Here is a 21,749-nt window from a genome sequence, read left to right as displayed (position 1 = left end):
CTTGATTTGACACTTTGGAAAGCTCTGGTTGTCCAACGAATTGTGTTTTATTCCGCAGTTCTACCTCCTTCAGTTTTTGCTGTCTTACGATAGAACGCGTACGTGAATGAGGACCGTTTTGGGATGCCTTTTCCTTGATGATTTTTCTCAATCGTGCAAGCACTGGAGTCTTGCGGCGATGCCGAGCAGCAAATTGTTCCTTCCGTGGTTTCTTTGCTTGAAATTCTGACGCTGTTTTTTGAGCGAAACAGCCAACGCTCGCGGGCTTGCGTCTTTTCTTTCCTTTCTTAGCAGTGGATGATTGACCGATTTCTTGAGGGGCCAAGACTTTCTTATCTGCGCTGTCTTTGTTGGAACAGCCAACCATTGTAGCTTTGATACTTTGATGCTCGTTTTTAACATCAAAGGATGAAAGCTCAATTTGTTGAGAAGCTGCGTTCGTATCTACGTCAATTTGATTGGAGCAGGCAATACTCGCAGGTTTGCTTCTGTTCTTCCTTTTGCTAACTGCGCGGGAAAAGCGCTCGATTTCTTGTGGGTCCGATACTTTCTTATCTACGCCGCTACGATTAGAGCAGTCAACGCCAGTAGTTTTGGTGCTATTCTTCCTTTTGTTAACATTAAAGGATGCACTCTCACTTTCTTGAGATGACAGTTTCTTCGTATGATCACCACCGACCTTGCTCAGACAGCCAACTGTCGTCGCTTTGTTTCTCTTCTTTTTTCGCGCCCACTCTCTTGATTTATGTTTACGTCACCTGTCTTATTTGCGCTGTTTTGAGGGAGTGCCGGCACATTGGAGCTTGGAACATTTGTTCCTCCATACAAATGCTCTTCTAAGCTTGCATTTATTGCGTACAGTGGATGACTGTGATCTTCGCTTCCATTCGCGGCTTGAAGTTGGTCAGCGCCCTTTGGGTTGTCATTGGTTACTGGATAAATAGAAACATCAATCTTGCTGTAGTCCTGAATTTTATAGTCCGCACTAGTAAGGGTACTTTTACCAGTAATTCCAGAAGAAATTCGCAAAGAAGCGCGTGGCCTTTGGCGAATGAGGTTTCTTGAGATAAAACCTCCAATCCATGGACGTTTCGCTGTGGAAGTCATTCCATTTTCACTGCAGATTCTGGTTGTAGTGGTTGCTTTCTTCCTGCTCTCTGTCTTAGAACTGGGTTCTTCTTTTGACGGCGACCATGTAGATCCTCACCTTTAAAGAAGGCCACAAATAATCCCCCTTCATCCCAGAAGGGCGTCTTGTTTTCTTCGTAAATTGCATTGAACAAATCCAACTTTCTTTGAACGCGAGCACACAGTTTCTTCACAACACAAAGGAGTGTTGTGACAACACAAATCACTGCTATGACAACAGAAATCACCGCACACGGTAATTACACAGTTGAGTGTTATAGACCTTTCACCGTCCATCTTCGCATCCTTCCGTCCCTGACTCTCTGAACACAGTTTGTTTATTTCGTTTATGACGATTTTCCTTTTTGTCTGTTTCGTCACACTTTACACAGCTCGGGCATGAATTTGAACGCGCGCTCTATTTGATAAAACACTGTCCGATCAGAGAGATTGAAAATGACGTTTACGGCAAACTGCAGAGATGACCACGTGACCATGTTCAAGTTGTCCTTCATTTGCCGCTCGCTGTTTACAGTTTCTCAGTAAAATTAATCAGTTTTGCGTTAGCATTAAAGAACAGATTCTAACAGTTATGACTTTCCCACTTTGGAATCCCGTTTTCGGAAATTGGGACAGTTCGCTTTTCCTTTACCGGTGTCTATAAAATAACGCCCAGACAGTCTAAATTATTTGAAGAGTGTATTTTCTTTGTGTAAGGTTAAGGTTGAGTTGATTTACACGTAATTTTATCGGACCGATTTGGCTTGATATGATTTTATCACGAAAGCTAGTGAGTTGAAGAAAATCGACCCGACTGATAAAAATAGGCCAACAGTCTATCGCAGTGCAACAGATTTTATAAATGGGGCTGATTTTCGCCCTTTTGCAGTCCCATTAGAAAAGAAACTGCGAAAAAATCGCCTCACTGAAAATGTACTCTGTCGGAATGCAGCAGAATTTATATATCGAAAAAGATAGATTTAACCGCGCGCTATAGAGTAAAAATTAAACCAGGCTGACAAGTTGTTGCGATACACTGGCATAGGAATGAGCAATCTAATCAGGCCCATAAATGACTGCTTGTGTTCCTTAGCTGAAGATTTCCCGTATTTCCAAGGTTCTGCAAGCTGATGTTGGATCTCGAAAAACTGACTGAACTGGTCTTAGTACGTGTTCGCCTCCCTCCTTCTTTTCCTGTGTGACGAAAAATACTCACGATTCCGCCAAATAAACGTAGAGGTTTTCATTGCAATTTAAATAATCTGAATCTCTGCAAAAAGATTCCACTAAAACAAACTGTTGTGTGTCCCTGTTTAAAGTTCATTGCTTTCCCGGAGTAAACTGTGGCAAAACATTTAATTTGTCTTTGCTCTTTGCCCACGCGTCATGAGTTATAGATAAAAATCTCGCAAAGAAAGAACTTTTAGGCGTAAGGATTATGATAACTTTTTCGCGTTCAAATTGACGCCGCAAGCGAAGCAGAAGTGATCGCTAGAATGGATTCTATTTCATTGGAATGCAAGATATTCGACTTCCCGTGGAAATACCAGGCTAGACTGCAAGCAGTCCCTTTCTGGTCAGTCGAGCGCAGCGAGACTGGTGCGAGGAGAAATTTTTCCCGCCTCTCCCCAAGCCCCCCCTCCGCTCGTTCGCTCCAGTTTTTTCGCGCTCGGCTATTCCGCGCGACCTCGACTATCCAGAAAGGGACTGCTTGCAGTCTAATACCAGGCAAATTGCCTGCTATCTCCACAGGATGCCGAGGTCTTTTTTTGGTTGTTAAGAACCTCTAGTCTGAAATGTCAGCCGTCTCCTCCCCCTAACCCGCGCCCCCTGTGGGTTAGGGGGAGGAGACGGCTGACATTTCAGTCTAAAGAACCTCTGGCTCGTAGTCGACAATCGACCAACTTGAGAAAGAGAGAGCCAGCCTTTTAGAAGTTATCAAGATTCTTTCTACCGACAATATCACGAGTTCCAACAGTGATGACCCTCAAAATAAAGATGAGTCGCAAGAGGTGCGACTCAATTGTCCCAAGCCGTGGGAAAGAAATCTAAGAAGAAGACGGAGAAGCGCTCCGAAAACGCGAACTCCGTCGATGAATCGGCTACCACCACAACCTTCACTGGAACCTACACCCGAACCTACGCCGAAAAATAAAACAGTGGTTATTCTAGGAGACTCTATTGTGAAGAATGTTCAAGGATGGAAACTATCCACCAATGCAAGATCTGTCGTCAAAGCCTATCCAGGCGCAAAGGTCGAGGATATTTTCCATTACATTAAGCCCACGTTATTAAAATCAACAACCTGATCAAATAATCTTACACGTTGGCACAAACGCCATCAAACACTCAACCCTGAGAGCTATTGCTGAACGTATCGTCGATCTTGGCAATAACATTGTCTCCGAATGTCCTGTCCTAATACCAAGGTAACCATTTCAAATTTACTTTGTAGATCTGATGATGATTTACTAAATGCCAATATCAAGGAGGTAAACAAAGAGCTAAATTCTCTCGCTGGACAAAATCAGTGGAAATTTCTACCCTTTCGAACATTAATAATTCTCACCTTAACGCTAATGGCTTACATCTTAATCCAAACGGCAGAAGAATTTTATCTTCTAATTTTTCTAGACATATTAGTAATATCGATTGATCTGTTGCTTGTTTATCAACTGATACTGCTTCAGCTGGTTATCTAAATAATTTTAATTCTGATTCATGCTCATTTCTTCCTTCTAAGCGCGGCTTCAAAATGGCTCCGTTAAATATTATAAGTTTGCCAAAGCATATTGACGAACTTAGAGTTTTTCTTGCCGCCAACACTATTGAGGTTCTAGCAATCAATGAAACGAGACTTGATTCCTCAATTCATGACCGTGAGGTGCATATCCCTGGCTATGAAACTGTTCGCCGTGACAGGTCATTTAATGGTCGATGCGGTGGGGGCGTTGGTTTTTACATTCGTAATCATATAAATTACTCAATTCGTCCTGATTTGTGTATTGACCAACTAGAGAATTTTTGTATCGAAATCCGTAAACCTCGATCCAAGCCTTTTGTGGTTATGACTTGATACCGACCACCTGACTCGACGGTAGATAAATTTGATGTTTTTGAATCTCTTGTTGGAAGGCTGGATACCCTGAGTGTTGAATTTTACATAATGGGCGATATCAAATGTAACCTGAGCTTGATCATAACCCAAGACTGACTCAATGACATAGCAAATCTTTTTAGTTTACATCAACTCATAAGTGAACCAACTCGAGTTTCTCTCCCATCGTCAACCTTAATTGATTTAATATTTACTAACTGTTCAGATAGAGTATCTTGCTTTGGGCCCAGTTGTTCAAAGCCCGATTATTAAGCTAATCCCGGATTAACGCAAACTTTGACTCGAATTTAATTGCAAATAAACAAAGATTCTTCAAAAAGAATTTTGGCCCTCAGTTTTTCTTAGACTTTGTTTTACCTTTAGCTTGAAATTATGCTTTAAAATCACTTTTAAAGAGCGAGATGAAAACCTCGATAAACTTTTAATCGTAGGCGGATTAGCGTTAATCGACTTTGGAACAACCGGCCCTCGGCTGGTGTGTATCCCACCAGCGACCATAGCCTTGTTTACGCTTAACTTTCAACCGGTGTGCACTCCAGGGGCCCGTACAGAAGACAATTTTTGTTAGCTTTGAATACTAAATTTTAAAATCTTATAACTCTATGAATATATTGGCCAAGTAAAATGTCTGTAATCACTGTGTAATCGGCGAAAAAACATTTAAAAATATACTTATCGGGCTGGGTAAGTTACCGGGACTCTCGAGAAACGGGCCCTTGGAGTGCACACCGGTTGAAAGTTAAGCGTAAACAAGGCTATGGTCGCTGGTGGGATACACACCAGCCGAGGGCCGGTAGTTCGAAAGCCGATTAACGCTAATCCGCCTACGATTAAAAGTTCATCAAGCCCACGTTATTAAAATCAACAACCTGATCAAATAATCTTACACGTTGGCACAAACGCCATCAAACACTCAACCCTGAGAGCTATTGCTGAACGTATCGTCGATCTTGGCAATAACATTGTCTCCGAATGTCCTGTCCTAATACCAAGGTAACCATTTCAAATTTACTTTGTAGATCTGATGATGATTTACTAAATGCCAATGTCAAGGAGGTAAACAAAGAGCTAAATTCTCTCGCTGGACAAAATCAGTGGAAATTTCTACCCTTTCGAACATTAATAATTCTCACCTTAACGCTAATGGCTTACATCTTAATCCAAACGGCAGTAGAATTTTATCTTCTAATTTTTCTAGACATATTAGTAATATCGATTGATCTGTTGCTTGTTTATCAACTGATACTGCTTCAGCTGGTTATCTAAATAATTTTAATTCTGATTCATGCTCATTTCTTCCTTCTAAGCGCGGCTTCAAAATGGCTCCGTTAAATATTATAAGTTTGCCAAAGCATATTGACGAACTTAGAGTTTTTCTTGCCGCCAACACTATTGAGGTTCTAGCAATCAATGAAACGAGACTTGATTCCTCAATTCATGACCGTGAGGTGCATATCCCTGGCTATGAAACTGTTCGCCGTGACAGGTCATTTAATGGTCGATGCGGTGGGGGCGTTGGTTTTTACATTCGTAACCATATAAATTACTCAATTCGTCCTGATTTGTGTATTGACCAACTAGAGAATTTTTGTATCGAAATCCGTAAACCTCGATCCAAGCCTTTTGTGGTTATGACTTGATACCGACCACCTGACTCGACGGTAGATAAATTTGATGTTTTTGAATCTCTTGTTGGAAGGCTGGATACCCTGAGTGTTGAATTTTACATAATGGGCGATATCAAATGTAACCTGAGCTTGATCATAACCCAAGACTGACTCAATGACATAGCAAATCTTTTTAGTTTACATCAACTCCATCAACTCCCTGCATCAACTCATAAGTGAACCAACTCGAGTTTCTCTCCCATCGTCAACCTTAATTGATTTAATATTTACTAACTGTTCAGATAGAGTATCTTGCTTTGGGCCCAGTTGTTCAAAGCCCGATTATTAAGCTAATCCCGGATTAACGCAAACTTTGACTCGAATTTAATTGCAAATAAACAAAGATTCTTCGAAAAAAATTTTGGCCCTCAGTTTTTCTTAGACTTGAGCGAAATGAAAATCTCGATAAACTTTTAATCGTAGGCGGATTAGCGTTAATCGGCTTTGGAACAACCGGCCCTCGGCTGGTGTGTATCCCACCAGCGACCAAAGCCTTGTTTACGCTTAACTTTCAACCGGTGTGCACTCCAGGGGCCCGTTTCTCGAAAGTCCGGTAACTTACCGGGCCCGATAAGTGTCTTTGGTGATAAATGTTTCTTAGCAGAAGTCAATAAGTGTTAGCTTTGAATACTAAATTTTAAAATCTTATAACTCTATGAAAACATTGGCCAAGTAAAATGTCTGTAATCACTGTGTAATCGGCGAAAACACATTTAAAAATATATCCTTATCGGGCCCGGTAAGTTACCGGGACTTTGCGCTCAAAACGTGTTAGAGCTTTGAAATCGCCTTGGGTTACGCCTTACTTGAAACAGTGCATGCATAAAAGAGACATAGCGAAGTTGAACGCAACGCGATCCAATGATCCTGTGGATTGGTTGAACTATAAACAAATTCTTTATTCTGTAAACAATGCAATCAGACAAGCTAAGAAATTAAGAAATGGTATTACACTAAGGCTCTTCATGATAGCGAAGGGAATTCACGGATGACTTGGCGTGTTGTTAACGATCTTACTTCTCGGAAATCTAATGGTCCAGCCATAAAAGAAATTAAACAAAACGGCGTTGCCAATTGTAATCCACAAGAATTAACCACAGCATTTAATAATCATTTCGCCACTATGGGACCAAAACTTGTTAATGAGATGGTCGCACACAACTTTGATTTTTAATTCTTCTATAACGACTGGTATCTTTCCTGAAGAATGGAAGTGCTCAAAAGTAGCACCAGTCTTCAAACAGGGAGACCGCACTGACCTAGACAATTACCGTCCTATTTCTGTTATTCCAGTGGTTGCAAAAGTCTTTAAAAGGATTGTCTCTCGCACTCACAACCTCGAATGTATGCCGATGACACCCACTTGACGCTTGCAGGTAATAGTGCTGACAGTATTAAACTTAATCTCAATAAAGATCTTGCCAGCGTCAGTGAGTGGCTTATAGCTAATAAGCTTACACTAAACAAATCTAATTCATGTTAATTGTTCCTCGGCAAAGGCTTAGATCGTTCTAAGCCTTTCTCCCTCTCTAAAAATTGGCGGAGCCCAGATAAGTCAGGTGCCCAGCACCAAATCTCTTGGTATTTACATACACGAAAATCTGACTTGGAATGAATCTATCTAAGAAAATTGCTTCTGGTATTGGGGCCATTAAGCGCATTCGACATTTTGTTCCTCATAGAACGCTGCGATTTATTTATAATTATCTGGTGAAACCTTATTTCGATTACTGTAACGTTGTCTGAGGTAACTGTAATAAAACTCTTACCAATAAACTTCAAAAGCTACAAAACCGTGCTGCAAGAGTCCTGACCTCCGCTGCCTTTGACACCAGTACTGAATACCTTTTTCAAGTGTTGAGAATACCGTGGATAAATAAAGTTATTTGACTTTGACTTAGGAAGGGAATCGAAGTAGTAGAACGCTCACTGGTGAATTTTGTGGTTGGATGAATGTTGTTCAGGCGGTGACGGCAACGACAACGCCACAAAACAATAGGTTTAATGAGCTAAAACAATCGCCGTACACTTGCGTTTGAAATTTTGGTACATTTTTTTTTTTTTTTTTTTTTTTTTTTTTTTTTTTTTTTTTTTTTTTTGCTGTCTTCTGCAAAACAACAACGTGAAATGACCAAATTCAAAGTTTTGTGGAGAACGTCAGCGCACGACGGTAATTTTTTTTATTTTCTTTCGTCGCTTGAACGCCCCTCTCACAAATTTGGACCCTGAGTAGTTCTCCGTTTTTGTACAAGTTGAATGAGTTTAAATAATCGCGAAGTAGCACAGATAAAATAAACTAATATATATCAAGTGACGTTTTAGTTGGCGTTGCATGTCATCTATATATCTTTTTACAATGACTGTCCAAATTCCCGCGCGCTGATTGGCTCGTAGCTATTGTCTATAAGAGTGTAGACAATAAAAATGACGTCAGATGTAACGCGCGCGCTTTCTCAACGAAAAAAATAGCCAATTCCGCTCGTACTTTTTCCATGTTATTGTAAAAAACAAATCGACGGCAGTTTTCTATGGTCTATACTCTTATAGACCATAAAATGTCCAAAACTTGGCAGTGAAACCACTCGCCTGCGGCTCGTGGTTCCACTTGAGTTTTGAACATTTTTTTGACGTCATTTTATGGTCTATAAGAGTATAGACCATGGAAAACTGTCGTCGATTTGTTAAATACCAGAGATGGCTTGTCGGCATAACCTGAAATAGCGTTCTTTTCAAATTTGCCCGTGAAAAGATTGGCGATAGCTGGTGCCATCCTGGTTCCCATTGCCGTGCCGTGTTGTCGAAGGAGATGTACCGTATCAATATCTTTGATAGCTATTGTTCTCTGGTCTTTTGTCTCGTTAATCGTCAATCTGGGCCATTAATAATATTGATGTAAATGTTCAAATTTAAACTGACGCGTGCCGCTAAATGCGAATCACTTTCGATTCCATGCTATCAGCACGCGAACAGAACATAAACGAATTAAAAGAGATAAATATGTTTTACAAAATTTAAAGCGGATGAACCACACGACGTTATTTGAAGAAGGGGAAAGGAATCACAACGGAACTATTTTCGGGAGATTCTAGGACCACTGCCTACTCTTCCTGAGCCGTAGGCACTTTTCACGATCATGATTTTTCCCTGCTTGCTTTATCTTGCTGTAAATTTTGCTATTTCGCTACTATTAAAATTCTTTACTTTGTAAAATCCTTTGTTTTCATCTTCAATCTTAATGTATACAAGTTACATCTTCTCTTCCTTGAGCAAACGAATCGGCACCGTCCTGGCGAAACGCGCTGATATCAAAATGTAAAACCGCCACAACTGTGATCGAAAAGCGAAAGGAAATTTACCGTGCATGTTAATATTAAGTTTGCGTTGCAAAATGCAAACAAGCGGCGAAACAAGGGCTGCATAAATTAAAAACTAAACAGTAATATCGTTTATGTGTATTTTCAAAGACTCCGAAGGACAAGGCGAAGGCCTGACGACTACGTTCGTTCTGCCAAACAGTCCGCCCTGCGAGCAGAGATCCCTTCGACTGATCAGGAAGATCGAAGACGCGGAGATCCTACAATCTTGGTCTTGTCACGAGTCTCAAGCTAGTGACTAACCCACCCCCTCTCAGTCTGCCCACGAGTCAGGAGAATTCCGTTGAGTAAACAAAGAAATTTTGAAATACTAGTCGACGACCGCAAACAAAAGCTGTATTGTCTTGAAAAATATAAAAGACAACAATCGCTCATTGTCATCGAAAATTCAAAGCACAACAAAAGGCAAAGCTTTATAGCGGGACAGAGGCTTTGAATAAGAATTTACCTACCTGAAAAAGAAAACGATGAATACTGGAGGAATGGCCATCGTCTTCTCCTTTATTTGTCTGCAAATGTCACTAGCAACATTATTGGACATTTTTATGGAACCCTTTCGTAACAGAGTCGGTGAAAAGACTGATCGGCCAATCATAGGTAAGTCAATTGTCATGCTCAGCGCTGAGAAGGTAGTTTCTATTTTATAAGTGTCACTTATACAAAGGGCCGAAATTGGAAAAAGAAACTCAACTGCCAACAGTTAAAAAAAACCTTGTGAATTGAGAGTATGAGTGTCTCTTACCAATAAACCACCATGACCGAATAAAACATGATCGAGGCATTTAGAGTTGAAATACCCCAGGTGCCCACTGTCTCCATCAAATTAGTAGTGTTCTCGTAAATAGGCAGTCAGATTTCAAGAGAAAAAAAGCTCTGGTAATTAACTTGGAAAAGATTTCTAAATCGTATGATGAAAACGCAACAGCTTCAGTTATGGACGCCTGTTAGCTCTTTTTTACCTAACACTGGGTCTATTTGTTTCGGGGAAAGCAAATCGACCCAATGACTGACCGTCAATGTTCGACGAAGAAAAGAGGCGATGTCAGTCAAAAATATTGTAGTTCAATAAATAAGGTGTAATTCTCAATCAAGATGCAATGACATTCTATTATTCTTACAGACGAACCATGAATTGCTATTTATCAATTGTAGCCAGACCATGTAAAGAACCGCGGTGACACGAGCCATTCTTAGTAAACAAAGGCTGGACACTTGATTTGTTATGTTACCAGACTGAACACAAAACTGTGGATTTTTTTCAACTATAATATGAGCTGACAAAGTGACCTATTATTTGTGAAAACGGTATTAAAGGAACTCAAATTGGTGTCAATGGACTGATAACAAAGAACTCATGTTTAATCGCGTATGTTTTGAAGGTGTCCTCTCACAAAAAGCCGATGGAAACATTACCAAATTTGGACGTCAGTATGTTGCAGCAACTTACGTCAAGTTCATTGAGTCAGCCGGAGGGAGAATGGTTCCTATTCTGTATCCTTTAGTATTCTACTTTGGAATTTTTCAAGAGGATTTTATTATCCAGTTCAATAGCTAAAATCAGGTGTTAAGTTTGGACCTGCGAAATAATAATGGAACCACATCAAGGAGCCTTTAACCTGCAACCACCAGTGAATAACGAGGGTACTATACCTTGATGATTGAGTTTCTGGCATGCGATATAACCGTCAGGGAAGATAACATAAGTACACTTATAACTTCACTTCGATTCTTAACTAAACACAGGATAAACTCCACGGAGAAACAGGTTGAAAAACTCTTTAACTCTATAAACGGGTGAGTAAAGTCATGAAAACACTATTAAGCGACCACCTATTTAGCGGCCAACCCCTGTTAACCCCTGTTAAGTCTTGAAATGTTAACTGTAAATAAAATCGCTGTTAAACGGCCACCTTTTGGCCGTCCCGATAAGGGTTCTTCTATTGCTTTTACCCCTATTAAGCGTCCACCAAGATTTTAATACAAGTAGTTTGGCCTTGTGTTGAAAAAGCTGATCGCAGATTAGAGTTCGAAACTCAGGTGACAACTGATTAACAGATTTAAACACACGTTTATTATGGCCTTGAATTCCGTTGTTTAAATGCTTAGTGATAATCTTTTGATTTTGTGGCAATAAACCATAATCAACAAATAACCGATGAAATGATCTAATTTACTCGGGGGGCTCCGTGTTCCACAACAACAGACACTCTCTTCTTCAATTACGGACATGTTCTTATTTTTTAAGCCGTTTCCTTTTTTATAACTGAATACATATATCGGCGTAGTTTGTATCGTTCTTGTTGTAGTGGAATCTTCTTATCACGGGATTTTCTGAAGAAGAATTGTGCGATTTTTAAAGGATATAGATATATATGAACTTTAAGCGGTCACTTACCATTTCTCCTTGACCTCCTTGGGTGGCTGATTAATAGGGATTCGACTGTATTGACTTACATGTTAAGATATCTTGCGGATTTTTCAGTTGAGTTTATTTCTTCTTTCCCGCTTCTTTCGCTGGATTCCAACTCAATTCTATGTTTTGTTTGTTACTGATATTAGGGCCATTTTCCCAGGAGGACATCAATTTCTCAACAATACAAATTATACCAGGGTAGGAAAACAGATATTTGAGTTAGCCCTCAAGGTGAGTTTCCATGACTCATAAGCAGCACTATTTTGATCAATTTGCCCAACACCTCAGGTCAGTATATCTTCTCAGCAAATTCTTCGTAAAAGCGATGTGTTGGGAAGGTAAACGATGACGGAAATGAAATACGAATTTCGAAATTCCAACGTGCGTACAGACTTGTGTTTGGTGACCAAACGCATCGGAGTCACAAGATGTAGAAACATCTATTTCATTCGACCTCAGGGCGAGGCCAAGTCATGGGACAGAGTTTACCGATGGAAATACCTTTTTGTAAATTGCCAACAGCCTTCAGCTCCCTCCAGCCCAGCCAAATTCTGTCCGAATTCGAGCTCGGTGGAAACAAATTCATCCCACTGCAAGCGCTCACAAACAATTTCCGAACAGAATCGGAAGTTGACGAAAGTAGTGAAAGACAAGTTATTACTGAAGAACGGAGAAAGGAAAGGAGCCTCACTTTAAAGTTCCCACCAATGTGGCCCGGGTTCGATTCCCGGTGTTCACGCCATATGTGGGTTGAGTTTGTTGTTGGTTCTCGTACCTGTTTCAAGGATTTTTCTCTGGGTACTCCGGTTTTCCTTCCTCCACAAAAACCAACATTCCCAATTTCCAATTCGACCTGAAAACAGTGGACGAATAGCCACTCTGTAGATGTGTCACTAAAAATTCCCATTTATTTTTATGTATCTATTTATTTATATGCTGAATCCAGTCAGTGGTTGGCAGTGAATAGGACAAAATAGACTATTTGAGTTAAATCATGTGTGAACGGCAACTGGGAAGATTATTTCTCACGTAGTCAGTGAGAAGGTTTTGGCGATGATTTAAGGACGGTGCCTACTAATACCGAAGTATTTTTGTGCGGCTAATGACTATGCGGGAAAAGCAGATCTTAGCAAGGCCTCTTGGAATCCAAAAAGAAAATTGGGGGTAACCTCGCATTTTTCAGAGATAATTAAGCAATAATATCTCTAAAAAGCGCCAAAATATAAAGGAATGTATGGGACTTTTTTCCTAAATTGAAGCTTAATTATCTCTGAAAAATGCATGGCTACCCCCAATTTTCTTTAGAAATACCAAAAGCACTTGCTAAGTTCTGCTTTCTCCGCGTAGTTTTAAACCGCGCAAAATTATCCCTGTATTAGTAGGCACCACCCATAGGAAACCCGAGTATCTCGAGATGCGCAGAATGTATGCGCAGTAACAATAGTAGGCACCGTCCTTAAGTTTAGAATTGCTGAGTATGGCTTCACACTCGTAGTGATTAATAAGAGAAATACTCTCGTTCAAAGCATACTAGAAATATAACGCATTTGAGATTTTACTGTTAGCGTATAACACTACAGCTGTAGCCCCAATGTGCATTTATTTGCAGGCTTTTGACAATGGGGACATATTTCCTATCTGGGCAGAATGCCTTGGTTTAGAGCTGGTCTCGATGCTGGTCAGCAGGAGAAATCTGAGTCTGGGACAATTTGACGCAGAATTGTTCACCGATGTCGATGCGCAAAACATCAGCCTGCCTCTTATTCTTCCCAAAGGTTGTTGGCTCTTTAAATTTGTAATTTGTGCACCGTGCACTGTGTCTGAATTGTGTTAATTTAATTTCCCAGAGACGTCCAGTAGAGGGACAAAGAAAGAAACCTTGTGTATAAGACAAAAAGGGTTGGAAAAATGATAATTGAAACCTACAAAGAAACTCCAGAGTATTACTTTCTCTTGCTCTGCACATGAAAGATGGAATAATTCAATTTTGATTGGTTAAATCACTCTCTCTTCCCTTCCTTTCTGCTAATGTAGTGTAAATATTACTTCTAAAAATACTTCCCGTCCAGTGCCCACACAACAAACATTTGTCGAAGAAACATAATTTCTCAACATTCGTTGCTTCCCAGAAACAAGTTTTGCCTTTGGAACAAATGTTGTATGTGTTTGTATTTACAGATAATCATTAAGACAAACTGAAATTCAGAATTGTCTGTTTTTCCTGCTAAGGCTTTGCGCGCGTAACACCACGTGGTGATGCTGGGATGAGAAATGTTGCCTTGACATAATTTTTTTTTCACAAAAGATTACAACACAGCTTTTATGTGGAAATCTGCTCCTTCTCATGTGGTGAATTTCTTACGCAATAACCGAGTGGCATACAACAATCACAGGCTTGGAATCACACCACAGGTCAGACATAGCCTCTTATTGCCGCATGCTGTAAACTTTGGGGCAAGCTGTTATCATAGCGAAAATCCGAGTAAAGCAAGGCTTCTTTAAGCTTTACACTTCCACTCCTAAAGTAAGAAAATCTTAGATAAAGTGTTACTACTAATGAGATGTTAGCTGGATTGGTACTTGCTACTGTTAACAAAAGTGAAATTTGGTCTCATTTTCTTGTTTCGATCCTAGTCGCATTTATTTTAAACAGTTTCTTGAGTTGTTCACATACTAGTTTAACTTTAAGTTTACTTTCTGGAGGAAATATCCACTAAGCTGCTTTTGTGAAGATTATTTGACGTTAATTTACTGAATGTTCTCTTGGATGGGCTAAACCGTTGTTTTGAATCACTTATTCCCGGGCTTATTCTCTTTTTGATGTTGTGAAGTAGAGGAAGCCCAGTGGGAGGTAGCCTCTTCTCCTCCTTCCCCTCCCCTCCCCTTCCCCCTCCCCCTCCCCTTAAGAAGGCCTGATACTCAGGTTAGGTGAAAGGGCTAGAACAAGTGTGAGTTAACTACAAGGCACACAGTCATGCCACGACTTTCATAATTAATATCAGTTGTTTCGTTGCAGACGTACCACAAGAACAGATATTTAAAGGAGTTTTTCAGAATCATTTCTACCGGCAAAGATCGAAAAGGAGTCGAGTTCATTGCAATGATGGAAGGTATCCGTGCCTTGATTATTGATATTACTACTGGTTGAACAAATTTTATTGACCGACCTTGTTTAGAAGTGGTGGTCGTATCCTTTTAACAAGTTCACGTATCTAACGAAAGGTGAGCTGCAAGGACTAGCTCAGGAAGAACTCAACCAATATCACTCATACAACGGCCCGGCCAATGACGGAAAACGCAGACCACAAAAGCTAACATAACATAAGATAAGACAACATAAGATAACATAAGACAAGAAAAGGTAAGATAACATAAGACAACATGAGATAAGATAAGATAAGATAAGCCCGAGATAAGATAAGATAAGATAAGCCCGAGATAAGATAAGATAAGATAAGATGAGATAAGATAAGATAACATAGGATAACATAAGACAAGATAAAATTAGTTAAGGTAAGATATGACAAGATAAGATAAGACAACATAACATAACATAAAATTAGACAACATGAGATAAGATAAGACAACATAGGATAAGCTAAGATAAGATAAGATAAGATCAGATAACACAACATAAGACAACATGAGATAAAATGAGATAAGATAAGGTAAGATATAAGATAAGTTTTTGATAAGATAAGATAACATACCATAAGACAAGATAAGATAAGATAACGTAAGATAACAAGATAAGATAATTTACATAGTTAATGTCAAATACACAGGAGTAGCTTCCCAGAGGCTCATGATATAAGTGTTTGACAAGCTAAAAACTAATAACTATGCTAACATGATGAAAGGTAAAAACTAAGAACAAATCACAAATCTATCCACTTATTTATAATTTTTAATGGCACTTTCACGGGTGTCTCTTCAAAAACTAAAAGCAGGCCAAAATACGAAAAAAAAAAAAAAAAAAAAAAAGAAAGAAAGAAAAAAAAGAAACTGGAAGGAAAGCAAAGATTTTTGGTCAAGACAATTTTCCATAAAAAACAACAACAAACAATTGGTGCGTGATCAACCCGTGTCAGTCGAATCCATACGTATTGCCGAATCACTCATGGAGCAATCAGGAAGCTGTCAGTTCAAACGGACAGTAATGATTGTTACGGAATGTCATAACGCACCTTGAAAGCCGAGATCCGTTTAGTTTGATTAGGTGGCTGTCCAATTCGTTTCTCTCCAACTGTAGATGCGAGATCTGTGGAATGTAGACCTGTTGATCTGTAGAATGCGAGATCGTCATGAAAGGCACCTTGCAGCTTAACCATGACCATCGGCAGCTTTCAGGTGGATAAAACAACCGGCGAAATATGAAGGGCTTGCATTAACGTAAAAGTGGAAAAAAGTTCGTACACGTAAAATGTACGCGACAGTCACTATATTTAACCTAGTTTATGCCACATGAATGATAACGAAGTTGCTTGATTACAGGTAAACGCTACCCAATATACATGATCCACTGGCATCCTGCAAAGGCGCAGTTTGAAGTGCGCAGAGACTTAAACATCAAACATACCTTGATGAATATCCTTGCGGGGCAATACTTCGCAGACTTCTTTATAATGCAAGGTGACCGGTTCTGAATCATTTAATTTTTTAAATACATAATAAATTCTTGTCACAAGGTCTGAGAAATCAGAGCAAAACGTAGATTTCGACAGACTCTCATAGTCTTCTTCCGCTAGATACGGTCGAAAGCTACGTTTTGCTCTAATTTCTCAGACCTTGTGATAAGAATTTATTATTATTTAACGTATTCCGGGGTCAGGAATGAATGTACATAGTCATATTTAATTTGTTTTTAACGACAAGACTTCCAGCAGGGTCATCCAGTGTCCACTCCCTTATTCATTTCCAGCTCGCCTCAAAAATTAGGATTTTGTTCTAAAGAAAATCTCAAGTTTTCTTCGGCAAAACGTCACCTGAAAATTTTATAACACTGGAAGGGTCAATTATATGTCGTTTAAAATGCGAAACAATGTCAGCTAGCATTATCGTAAAGCTAACAACAGCTCGTAAATTCGGGTAATAAAACGCCGAACCCTAAAACTTTCTGCAATTTTAATTTCCAGCTCAAGTATCCCAACAGATCAGACAGCGTTAGCTTACACAAATATGTTTTTAAAAGGGCATAAAACGATCTGGGAACACAGGAGACAATATTTTACGTATTTTGCTTAAATATTCTCGTAGGGTTTCCTTGAGTAAGGCATCGGTACTTTCAAGAAACATGGCGCTGGGCTTACCAGTAATTGTTCTGTTTAGCGTTTAAGTTTCCTTTGTAAAATTTTCAGTGATGTAAGCTAATTAATGTACAAAACTTCTTTGTTCACAGCAAGATGCAGTCGCCATCACTTCTCCAGTGTAAAAGAGGAAAGAGCTGCCTTAATTTATAATCACAAAATGACTTATGTAGAGAACTACTTACCTGTGGTTCAAGCTTATTTTTTTTAGGTATCACCAGTCTCTGCGTTTGTTCCGTTTTGTTGCCAAGTATTTTTTCATAACCATTAACGTGTAACGCAAGCAATTAGAGTGACCCTTATAAGTTATGATGTGTTTCAGGTCCATTCTTTTAAGTTTTGGAAATTAAATTGTTTGAACATGATTCCTGTGGTGTAATATGATGGCCTTTCAAGTCTGAGTACTTTTGTTGATCCATACCTTTTTTGCCTTTAGGGGATTTTAAGGATTTTTCCTCAGCAAAAAGGCCAGACTATTACTAAACAAATTCTTTATTGAATAACATTGTTCATTAATTTTTCTTGAATGAAACTCTTTTTCGCTCGAATGATCAAAAATAATTCAACTTAACTCTAATCCAATTTAACTCTTCTCTTTTTTGTTTGAAGACCATGCAGCCGTAATAAAACCTCTGACGAAAAGGTTGCATACGCTACGGTCATTTTCGACTGATAATTCTTAAAGCTTGTCTCTTCATTTAAAAGTAAATAAATTTTCTTCGTTTGGCTTTGGTCAATGGTCAATATTTGGCTGTCACGCTTTGTGCATGTTCCTCGCACGGCTTCTCCTTCTTGTTTGAAGACCATGCAGCCACAGGCATACCAGTCTATTTGAGTGGCTGTGTTGCTAAAACGATCTTGAGACAAATTACATCTAATGTCCTCTTGATTTGTATGGCTGGATAAAAATTTCATTATATTATATGTTTATTGAGTCATGTATGGTAGTTTTTGTCATTCTGAGTTGTGTAAGGCCCCCTGTTGCATGATCACTTTACGGCCTCCGACTGAAGACAGAAGAAGAGACACGGCTAATGCAAGTTCATCGGCGGAGCCGTCACCAGCACAGTTCAGATTGGAATTGACGAAAGTCATGTGAAGTCTTATCATACGGGTATCGGCATCTGATCGATTAGATATTCCCCCACGTCTCGACTGAGTTTGGCTTTCACCGCTCCAAGTTCTACCGAGAAAAGCGACGCTGAAGTCGTTACAACTTTTTCGACTTGATTAGTGCCAAGCTCAAGCCAAAGGAATTTGAAACATGCGCGACGTTTCTCTTCATAGAGTAGCCACCCAATACTGATTTGGTAAATTATTCTAAAACGAAGAGGCAAATGGACAGTGTCATGACCAAAGGTTTATAGTACTTAACTTTTAAAAAAAATGTGACATATTTATTTGTAGTATTTAAAAAATGATGTTTCTCAGTGGCCATGGCGGTCCGCGTAAGTTCTTTTCGCTAGAAAACAACACATGTGCCTCTTCCTCTGCAAAGGATATTTTACATGTAAACATCTCACTGTAGCTGTTGTAGCCTCAGTCCTTCTAATGGCACATTCCAATAAACAATCTCTAGATTAACTTGCCAGTGATCACATCCCTGTAGCTTCTTGCCCTGTGGCGACAACCGTAAGATGTTTCGTTTCCCATTGTATTAATTTAAAGAACTGATATAAAACGTCTGATTTCCGAAGCCTACTCCCTTTCCACGTATTTCCTGAGAAGTACAAAACAATCTCGTACCCAGAGTCCTCAGTATCTTTGGCCAGCGGTTGGTCGCCAGGAGAGACCCTAAGGAACGCTGAGGAGATTTCTGCGGCAAAACAATATAAGTTGTTACGGAGCAGCCAATCAAATTTAAATAAAATTCCAGTTCCCCAGAGTCCCTCCTGGCGACTAACCACTGGCCAAAGAGCCTGAAGACTCTAGGTACGAGATTGAGTACAAAATGCTCTGTATACACCTTTAAATGACTCTGAAATCTAAATCAGTCCTTATAACTACCAGTAATCAAAGATTATAGAGTGCGTTCGATACCTTAAATTGAACAAATTTGGCAAAATCGTGCACCCTTTCATGTTCGTTTCAATTTGAATATTTGCTGTTATTTTTTATTTTATTTTTTTTCTGTATACAGGGCCCCTCAGGATAACAGCCCCGTAGCTGATTGGGCCACCCTGTCTAAATAAAGTTCACTTACTTGCTTGCTTGCTTGCTTACCCAAAACTAACATCTTATAGCAGAATATAAAATAATCCGCTCTTTGAACAACCGGGGCCTGATGTCAGTTTCTGATGCGTGTATATTTCAGATATTTTTGTATTTCGATTTTATACTAACGTAAAAGTCTATTTTTGAAACCTCGTAAAGAGCGTAAACTCATACCGAGACAAAACTGTTACGGTATTGTACATCGTAACTTATCCCCGGCTTGCGTCGATGTTCAGTGAATCTCGTCGGAAGACTGAAAGGTATGAAAGAATTAATGAATCCTTTGAACTTGAGTTGTATGACACGAAGTCTGCTAATGCGCGATCGATATCAGTGCTTGTTTTGTCTGATTTAGCACGACAGCATGGCTCTTCTTTATCGAAGGTGGATAGTTTGAAAACATAACCTCGCAGCAACAGCTAGTTGAACGCGAAATCCAAATGTCTAATTCCAGGGAACTGAAATTCACAGAAACAGTGAAACACGAAAAGACAAACGTGACTCCTTGAAGTTCAAGAGAGAACAACAGGACTCTTTGCACGAGCGAAAACGAAGCCGTCAGAAGTTCCCGAGACCGGGCGGAGAAAGAGACGTCAGAACTACGTTTCCCGGCCGAGCGATGCCCCTGCAGAAGGACATTTTGGTGTCCTTACAGGAATATTGTCCTGGTTTAGTGCCACAGGACACGCAAAAAACAATAGCGTTATCCAACAACAGATTAGGAATTGCGTTATCTTTCTTTCGTCGAACGCGACAAGGTCTTCGAACACACTTTCTGAGATGGGAAACGAAACATTTTAATGGAATGGCCTTACAATTGGGGCCTTCCCGATGCTTGCAGACCGCGCTTTACAGCTTGTGACGTAAATCAGTTAGAATGGGGTTCCTTTCAAAATTCACGGATGACACCCACTAATGGGAATGGGAGAGATGTGAGAACTAATGGAAACACTTTACTTTCTCCTTTATTGCGCGAAATTCATTTTTCCCCTTCTTACAGGGTGTGTACGTTTTTGGAATGTTTTTGGGGAAGGGGTTAGAGCGAAAGAAGGTTACACCCCCTGTATTAAGACCAAAACGTCAGGGGGCGCTTCTACAAAACGGTTGGAATCAATGGGTCTTTCCCCGCCATTTTTTGCTTTACCTCCTGGATATCAAGCAGACGTTGGCCGGAAGTCTCGGTACCCCGAAACTGGTGAATTATTCGAGAGTACAACATTCTTGCAACCGATCTTTATCATTGTTGGTGCTCCAGTTTCGGTCTGGATTGCTGTACAACATTTGATGCTGCAGGTTTAAACAAAACAAATCGCGGGACGGATAGAGAAGGCTCCAGAAGAGACGGAGTACGGTCACATTCTTAGCTTCGTATCTGAAAAAACAGTAGAACGACACCCTAAGGTGATCAAGATTTCTTGATCTTTTTTCAAGTCGTTGAAATAGCTTCGAAATAGTCTCTCGGCTGGTCTATGGAACAATTACATAACACGCGCGAAATGAAACAAAACAAATGGGCGGTTAGATTCTCTTTAATGAAATGACGATGTGACCTTTACTGTTCAAGACATTTGTTCAGTGAGAATTCCATGACAAGCTGTGGTTTCTTTTAAGTCAAAGCAAATTTTAATGAAATCAAGACTGACGTGCGATTTTTTTAAGTGCGTTTGCAGTTGCGATCTTAGTGCCATTCTTGTCCGGCGCACTTGTTAGTGGAATATTTGTCGCGCTCAAGTTGCAGTTTTAATTCGCGTGTGTGAACTAGAGGCGATCTCAGCGCGATTCATCACCGCGAGGTCGCAGGGGTTCGAAGATGTTTGCAACTTGAAGCAAATTGGCAGGATTTCTTATTAAACGTACAGCGATATATCGCGCTGAAATCGCACTGAACGTCTAAACGGGCAGCGTTTCTACTTCTTAAAACAAGAAAATTTGTTGTGCGCGAAGGAGGTAATACTGGCAACAAACAATCGCAACATGCCACGCAAAATTTGTTGCGCGACAAATTGCAAGAAAATGTTGCCCGTATTACTTGACCTTAATCCTGATATAAAGGAGTTTACATTCAATAACCGTCATTTTACGTTCATCTCTGATATGCTAAGTGAAACACTAAGTAACGAACTTTCGGGTGAAAGACCAAAACAGAATACGATCAAGCAATTCAAACTACTGCGCGGGCAAAAATATCCATTACACTGTTCACTTGTCAAGTTACAGACTGTCTTTAGGTTTAAAAGAGGGGGGCTCAACAAATGTGTAGAACAAGTTCGGGTCGCACGGCTCTCACTCATCTATTCATTCAGCTTTTCTCTTCACCATCTAAGAAAAAAAGTGAAAATTAAATACATAACAGAAAACTGTTATTTGCTATTCTCTAACAAATGTGGCATATAAGGCGGTCCATGTATGTTCATTGCTACTTTGCCTAGATGCCAGCGATTTCCCTTTCCGTCGTGCGATCACACTTCCCTGCAACCTAACTAAAACGAAACTAGAGGCGTTTTGTTCAAAGTACTACTCTTAAGGGAA

General features: G+C 39.8%; 2 protein-coding genes across 2 annotated transcripts in view; one reads left to right on the top strand and one right to left on the bottom strand.

Annotated features, from left to right (window-relative positions):
• Positions 1-6,085: 6,085 nt before the first annotated feature.
• Positions 6,086-17,578, top strand: LOC146463039 (gamma-glutamyl hydrolase-like). Its single transcript, XM_085084897.1, has 10 exons — positions 6,086-7,289; positions 9,378-9,884; positions 10,667-10,778; positions 11,031-11,081; positions 11,847-11,931; positions 13,310-13,475; positions 14,006-14,112; positions 14,717-14,810; positions 16,195-16,332; positions 17,099-17,578. The coding sequence occupies exons 2-10, from the start codon at positions 9,755-9,757 to the stop codon at positions 17,215-17,217; spliced, it is 1,002 nt and encodes a 333-aa protein (XP_084941023.1). The 5' UTR covers positions 6,086-7,289; positions 9,378-9,754; the 3' UTR covers positions 17,218-17,578.
• A 3,155-nt stretch (positions 17,579-20,733) lies between these two features.
• Positions 20,734-21,749, bottom strand: part of LOC146463038 (eukaryotic translation initiation factor 3 subunit D-like) — a 23,083-nt gene continuing 22,067 nt past the window's right edge. Inside the window, exon 14 of the mRNA XM_085084909.1 lies at positions 20,734-21,539. Within this exon, the coding sequence (XP_084941035.1) occupies positions 21,520-21,539 (20 nt within the window). The 3' untranslated portion in view covers positions 20,734-21,519. The remainder of the gene's footprint in view (positions 21,540-21,749) is intronic.

The sequence above is a fragment of the Pavona decussata genome, unplaced genomic scaffold (assembly GCF_977016875.1).
Source record: "Pavona decussata unplaced genomic scaffold, jaPavDecu1.1 SCAFFOLD_181, whole genome shotgun sequence".
NCBI classification, from domain to species: domain Eukaryota; kingdom Metazoa; phylum Cnidaria; class Anthozoa; order Scleractinia; family Agariciidae; genus Pavona; species Pavona decussata.
The sequence above is the reverse complement of the archived record's forward strand: the minus strand, read 5'-3'. Positions and strand labels throughout refer to the sequence as shown.